The following is a 7500-nucleotide window of genomic DNA, read 5'->3' on the forward strand; positions in this document are numbered from 1 at the left end:
TTTTTTTTACAGTAGAGGAAACAGTTCAAGGGGAAAAAAACACGAAAACAATAATGAAAAAAAAAAAAGCCCGCTACTCACTGCTCTTACAATGCACCAAAGTTAAGTTAGATTACGTGAGTTTTTGTTTCATTTCGGTGAGTTTTTGTCCTTATTTGCATTTAATCAGTATACGTTAGGTGAGTTTTTGTCCTATACTCCCCACACACACACACACACACACACACACACCAGTATACGAACATAATAAGAACATAAGATACTGCAAGAGGCCGGTAGGGCTATACAAGGGAGCTCCTGTAAACCTAACCCCACCTAACCTCACTACCCATGAATTTATCTATTTCTCTAATGGCCCTACCGTATTGGACCACCGCATCAGTGCCTCATGAGAGAGAGAGAGAGAGAGAGAGAGACCTTAACCTTATATTATTTTTGTCTCATGACTTATCCATTTAATCAATTTGAGTTTTCCCTGTAAGAAGCAGCGTTGCCAAATTATCGTACTCATCGCATTGCATTTTCGTAGTTTCTGACTGATAACTCTAGCAAAAAGAACGAAAAACAATCTATATTTAACCGTTTTAACGATAACTTTAATTTTCTATCGTTATTTGTGTTGTTACGACAATCTTGGAGCTTCAAAATGATTAATGTAATGTTCATAGTACGACAATTTGGCATCGCTGGTAAGAAGTCAGGAGCCTGGAGGCACTTTCCTAGGGCCAAAGGTAAGTACCGTGCTTCGAACCACCAATTTCTTCATGTGCCGCGTCATGGAAAATTCACTCCCTCTGGTCCTAGGCTCGTCCCTGTGCTGTGCCAACTCTAAGCTCCTAAAACATCCACCGCCAAACCGACGTGACGTGTCTGGGCCAACGTTGCCAGACTATCGTACTCAGCCTCCTGTTTCCCGATTTCCGACCCAAAAAACACCTCCTGGGCCCCAATAACGAGATTCATTTATATTTATTGTTAAAATAGTTAATTCCTGATGTTTCTTGGCAATAGTTAGGCGTCAAAAAACGATAAATACTATGCTCTGAGTACGACAATCTGGCAGCGGTGGTCTGGGCAAGCACGGACTATTTGTACCAGTTTACGAAATGGAGCCTCCACCAGAGCTTAAAGAGTTATCATCACCCGCCACGACGTCTCTTGTAGTGGAGAAAAGGAAGACTTTGAGTGATGGCTGCGTCGCCCTCACCAGCTCTAGACTCGACGTCCTGCTGTGCCAACTCCAAGCTCCTCTAAAGACTCACCGTCAAACCGATGTAAGGTGTCTGCGCCAGCACCGTTACTTGTATCAGTTCACGAAATGGATCCTCGAGAGCGTCAAGTAGAGTTATCATCACCCGGCTCGTCTGTTCGCGCCTCGGGCACCGAGAAGATCGATTTTGCCAAGAGGAAGTCCTTCTGCCTGGCCGCGGAGGAAAAGCCTTTTGTCGTAGTGAAGAAGAGGAAATATTTGAGTGACGGCGGGTTCGTCCTCACTAGCTCTAGATTCTACGTCATGCTGTGCCTACTCCAGGCTACCCAAAAACAACACCGCCAAACCGATGTAAGGTGTCTGCGCGAACACCAGATGCTTGAGAGAGTATACACAATGGATCCTCGAGAGCGTCAAAGAGAGTTAGCACCACCCACCACCACCACATCTGTCCGCGTCTCGAGCACCGAGAACAAACCCGCCAAGAGAAAGTCCCTCAGCTTGGACGCAGACAAGTCTCTTGTAGTGAAGAAAAGGAAGTATTTGAATGATAGCGATGAACTGAAGCCAGAAAGAAGAACGAAGGACACTGGGAAGCGAGAGGAAGTGGTCTCACTAAAGAAGACGGCCAAGAAAAGGCTTTTGTCGGCGTCAGATGACGAAAATCAAATGTTGAAGAACCATCGGCTATCCGGCGCCGAGCAACGCTTGTCCCCCGCTGGCCGCGGCGCCGACGAGCAGCAAGTGTGTGTCCCCGGACAGCAAGGAGACCGTGATACGAAGGAAGCCGCCAAGAGGCCGGCACCAGACCCGGAGTGCTCGCCGCGGCCTGTTAAGAAACAGCGGCAGCGACCTTCAGCTGAAGAGGGAGAGCAGGGACCAGCGTGTTGCCAATTGCTGGACGCGAGGAGCGCCGCGGGAGTAAGGCAGCAACAGTATTCTGCCGAAGAGAGCCGCGCAGCGAGTCGTCTTCAGGAGGCCGGCGTCCCTCTCCTGGACGAGCGCGAGGTGGAGCGGCTGAGCGGCGCAACTCCAGAGGATTTGGGCTGCGGGGCTTTTGGCTCCTGCTGCAGGGTGCGGGATCCTCACAGCGGCGAGGAGCTGGTCATCAAGAGCTACTTTATTGAAGGCTTTGACGACCTAGTGGACGAGGCGTCCATCCTGCAGAGGCTGCAGGGCGTGGCCGGCGTGCAGCGGCTGGTCGGGGTCTGCGTCAGGAGGCGTCAGCTGGTGACTCGCTACGCCGGCGTGACGGCTGACCGATATTTCCAGACAGCTCCCGGCCTGCCGGCGCTGCTGAGCGTCGTCCTGCAAGTCACGCGCACGCTGCAGGGCGTGGCCGGGCAAGGCTACTCCCACAACGACGTGAAGGGCGACAACGTGTGCGTGCGCGTGGGCAGTCGAGGCCCAGAGGCCACGCTGATAGACCTGGGCATGGCCGGGCCCGTGGACGCGTGCCCGACGAACATGGAGGAGGAGGCGGAGCCCTTCTCGGGTCCTGAGGAGAATGACTTTGACACCTACAACCTGGCCTACATCATTGAGACCTCGCTGGCCCTGCATGGAGGCCTCGACCACGCCGCCTCCCTCGCCCCCGTCAGGGCCTGGGTGCACGCCGCCATGAACCCGGGGCCCGCTGGGTCGCCGACCTTCGAGGCGCTGATCCAGGAGCTCGAGGCGCTGCTCGGGACAACCGCGGCGACTCCTCGTGACCCCGGGAATGATACTCCGGTGGATGGCCCGCCAGGCGGCCAGACGCAGGGACGGCATGCGGACACGCCGCGCCCCCGTGACCTGAACCAACAATGGTTTTTTGTCAGGCTTTCACCTAATGACAGTGGCCTGAACCAACGGACTGTGAACAAGCCCGGTCCGGGTGGCGGCAGCCGCAGGCGTGAGCATCAGGAGAAGGGTAGCGAGCGGGGCGAAGGTTCAGAACATCACTAATGAGTACAAAAGAACACTGAACGCCGAGTGTCAGGGAAAACAGTTAAGAGGTGGAACGCCGCCCCCCAAGGCGACCAGCGACGCCTTCTTGGTGAAGCATGAAGGGAAAATTGATTTTGTTTAAATTTTTCCGTTTATAATCTTTTAGTTCCAATCTCTTAGTTTTTTGTTAAAATCTTTTAGTCGGCTTCATTTCAACAAATAATTTCTGTTCATTCAAATGCTACCATGAAGGAATTCTCTAAAGTGTATTTATGATATGTTGTCATTTATAATAATTTCGCAGTAAATTATTATGCACAAGGATACGCAAGGATGTAAAGATAACTACAAGAGGTCTTTATGGCTACACACGGCAGCCCCTCAGAACTATCTCCCACCGCACAGCAACACCCGCAGCGATGAACAGTAAAGAATGTAACGGGCAGGCGGCGGCCGAGGGGTCAGCGTGCGGGCGTGGTGATCTGAAGACACATTTCCGAGTCCCGCCCGCTGTTGAAAGCAGACAATTTTCTTTCATCGCCGAGTGGATGGAGTCAATCCACATGCTATCCTGATAAACATGAATCAACCCGGACTTTAGCGAAGGTCTCTCAAGAGGATTAAGTGCATGGAGTTGCGGAGGCAAGCACGGGTCTAGCATGAATGGCGCCATTATAAAAACTTGCCCGCGTCACTAATAGGCTGGGGCCATCAAGAAAGTCTTCAATGGGTCAAACGCAAACAGAAGTATCCAAGTCATCTACCTCTCTGTTAGTAAACCACCTCTTTCATATGGCTTTGTTGAATTTGACCTACCAACTTGACCCGGTAGCAGCGACGGGCCAAATTTGTGGCTTTACCGTGTAGCAGCGACGGGCCAAATTTGTGGCTTTACCGTGTAGCAACGACGGGCCAAATTTGTGGCTTTACCGTGTAGCAGCGACGGGCCAAATTTGTGGCTTTACCGTGTAGCAACGACGGGCCAAATTTGTGGCTTTACCGTGTAGCAGCGACGGGCCAAATTTGTGGCTTTACAGTGTAGCAGCGACGGGTCAAATTTGTGGCTTTACCGTGTAGCAGCGACGGGCCAAATTTGTGGCTTTACCGTGTAGCAGCGACGGGCCAAATTTGTGGCTTTACCGTGTAGCAGCGACGGGCCAAATTTGTGGCTTTACCGTGCAGCAGCGACGGGCCAAATTTGTGGCTTTACCGTGTAGCAACGACGGGCCAAATTTGTGGCTTTACCGTGTAGCAGCGACGGGCCAAATTTGTGGCTTTACCGTGTACCAGCGACGGGCCAAATTTGTGGCTTTGCCATGTAGCAGCGACGGGCCAAATTTGTGCCACGATATAAACCCCCAAAAATAGACGATACATAATCTGATCACAAATGCTTTGATATATATTATGAAATGGTTTGTGTGAGGGGTGTTTTTTTCTCATTTTTCTCGCTTGGGGGGACCATTAAGAAACATGATCCCTGCTGCTACCAGAAAACTCATCGCTACGTGTTTTCCTCTGCACCACCGGAGCTGCGTCAACCTCTACTAGGCAGCACCAGGCAACCACTCACTCGCCTCCTGTCCCGCCCCGCCATCACCACACACACAACCTCCATTCAAAACTTTAAACCGATTTGCATTAAGGACACGACGGGTTAATTCGTTCATTCATCCCCTACCCTCTGTCTTCTTGTTCTTGTTCTTGTTCTTCTATTTCTTCTTCTCCCTCTATATGAACGTGTTTACTTTCGTCTATCTCCTCCTCACCACCATAACCATCATCATCATCACCATAATAACTGGCTCTAATTCATCGTTCTTTAGTTTTATTATTACAGAGGTTTCTTTTGTCCTTCCTTCTCCTTCCTTCCGTATACTTATCCTTTCTTAGTGGCCTTCGCTCGATATTACTAACTCTGATTCATCATTCTTTAGATTTATACAGAGATTTCTTTGTAGTTCACTGCATGACAAAGGCCTTTCTTAATGTGTTCAAATTTAGTCCTGCCTAGCTCTCTCTTTGCCAGGACTTCTACATATAACTTAAGGGGTCACACACACACACACACACACACACACCAACAAGACACCAACCTCCTGCAACAATGACGTGGTGGTGTTGGGGGCTGCATGGAGAGGCGGGGGCGGCGGGGCGGCGGGGGCGGGGGAGTCAGGGGGGCCGCCATCAGCCCGAGAGATCTGGCTGAGCACGGCATCGGACCAGTGCAGAAGCTCCTCGTAGGCGGCGTCCTGGTAGTCCGAGACGTTGATGACGAAGCGGTAATACGGGTACAGTCTGTCGTTGGCCATCACGCCCCGGCCTGCTGGAGGAGAGGAGAGGCTGTTAGGACTGATGTAAGGAAGGCTATTGGCAAAGGTAAAGCTAGGAGCATATACGCGTTGCCTCAGTGCTCATCCCCGTGTCAGACTGTACTTGTAACCTAGTACTAAACATCACAGACCAGATACTGTTAAACCAATATCTGAAACGGAGGCTTATAATCAATGGGAATGTTGTTAGCGTCAAAAAGGGATTGGGGAAGAATAGAAGTATAGAAGGAAAAAGAAGTGTTAGTACCGCTGTTAAGAGAGGTTTTGTAACGTACTAATAACATAGAAATAAACAGCATAGACCGGGCAATCTTAAAAGCAAATATTTAAAGGAAACGGAATTGAGGAAGGAGTGGGAAGTGAGTAAAGAAAATGTTAGTACTGATGCTGAAAATAATATTGCAGTGTTCTGATAAAAACCTCTTTGGATTCTTTTTAGGAGCAGCGAGTAGCGGGCTTTTTTTATTATTATTATTGTTTCCTTTTTCTGTGTGCCCTTGAGCTGTCTCCTTTGTTGTAAAAAATAAAAAAATAAAAAAATAAAAAATAAAAATCGTACTAAAAGGCGACGTTTAAGTGACGTTAATAGAAACAAATCAAAAGGGAAAGTTATAGAAAGGGGAATGCTTCTTCTACCCTTCAACTTTCTTCCACTCCTCTTTTCCCTCACTCCTGCACCCTTTAACTCTTCTTCCCTTCACCTTTCTCCCTCTTCAACCATTCCACCCTTCCTCCTCCTCCTCTTCTTTCTCTTTTCTATTCTTTTCTTTCTTTATTTTCATTTTCAGTCCAATTTTCAAACTTTCTCACTATCATCATTTTTTATCTCCTTTTCCATTTCCTCTTCCTTCCTTCCATCTCGGCACTCCCTTCCTCTATTCATTTCTTCAACTCTTCCTTCTTCCCTCTTCTCTCTCTCTCTCTCTCTCTCTCTCTCTCTCTCTCTCTCTCTCTCTCTCTCTCTCTCTCTCTCTCTCTCTCTCTCTCTCTCTCTCTCTCTCTTTCTCCACCCCTCCTTTAAACCACTTCACTTTCACCATCCACTCTTCCACCTCCCTCCCCTTACAATCACCTCATTACCCCCTCCACCTCCCTCCCCTTCCCTCCCCTTCCACCTTCTCTCCACACACAAGCAAGGTGGAGCGAGAGCACAACACCTTCTCACCTTATCTTAATGAGTGGCGTACCTGAGTGCCCCTAACACCTGTAATCAACCAGTGAGGAGCGAAGACACACACGCACGCACGCACACGCACACACGCACACACACAGGATGGAGGGTAAAGGTTAGGTTAAGGTAAGAATATTGAGTTTTTTTTTATAGTTTCTTGGGGGATTTTGATGTTAGTGTTGTTGTTGTTGGTGGTGGTGGTGGTGATGGTGGTTGAGGTGGAGGTGGTGGTTGTGGTGGTTGAAGAGTCCACTATAGCCTTTAATGTGAGCAAACTTGGTAGGTAGTATCGTTGTTGTTGTTGTTGTTGTTGTTGTTGTTGTTGGTGGTGGTGGTGATGGTAATACTTTTTTTTTCCTTGATCTTACTAATACTTGTTTTTATTACGCGATGCTTTGATCATGTAGTAGTAGTAGTAGTAGTAGTAGTAGTAGTAGTAGTAGTAGTAGTAGTAGTAGTAGTAGTAGTAGTAGTAGTAGTAGTAGTAGTAGTTCTATTTCCTCCTCTATCCTCCGTTTCTCCTTTCTTTCTTCTTTCTCCTTTCCTATTTTCTTATTTGCTTTTCTTTCATTTTTCCTCCATTCTTCCTTCTATCTTTCTTTAATACTGTTTTGTCTTTCTTTCCATTCCCTTCCGTTATCCTCTTTACTATATCTTCCCTCTTTCGTGTTTTCCTTCTCCACTCCCTTCCTCTCTTCCTTCACCCATACCTACAATATAAATAATCACTGCATATCAAACATTACCATCCTCTTCCTCCTCCTCCTCCTCTTCCTCTTCCTCCTCCTCTTCTTCCTCCTCCTCCTCCTCTCGTCCGTCACCGTGATCGCTCCCATTAACATCAAACCATTATCTCT

The 7500-nt window shown here is 48.5% G+C and overlaps 1 protein-coding gene across 1 annotated transcript in view; it reads right to left on the bottom strand.

Annotated features, from left to right (window-relative positions):
* LOC126983114 (muscarinic acetylcholine receptor DM1-like) overlaps positions 1-7500 on the bottom strand; it is a 288456-nt gene that overhangs the window by 103547 nt on the left and 177409 nt on the right. Inside the window, exon 5 of the mRNA XM_050835611.1 lies at positions 5236-5465. Within this exon, the coding sequence (XP_050691568.1) occupies positions 5236-5451 (216 nt within the window). The 5' untranslated portion in view covers positions 5452-5465. The remainder of the gene's footprint in view (positions 1-5235; positions 5466-7500) is intronic.

Source organism: Eriocheir sinensis, chromosome 53, assembly GCF_024679095.1.
Source record: "Eriocheir sinensis breed Jianghai 21 chromosome 53, ASM2467909v1, whole genome shotgun sequence".
Lineage (NCBI taxonomy): Eukaryota > Metazoa > Arthropoda > Malacostraca > Decapoda > Varunidae > Eriocheir > Eriocheir sinensis.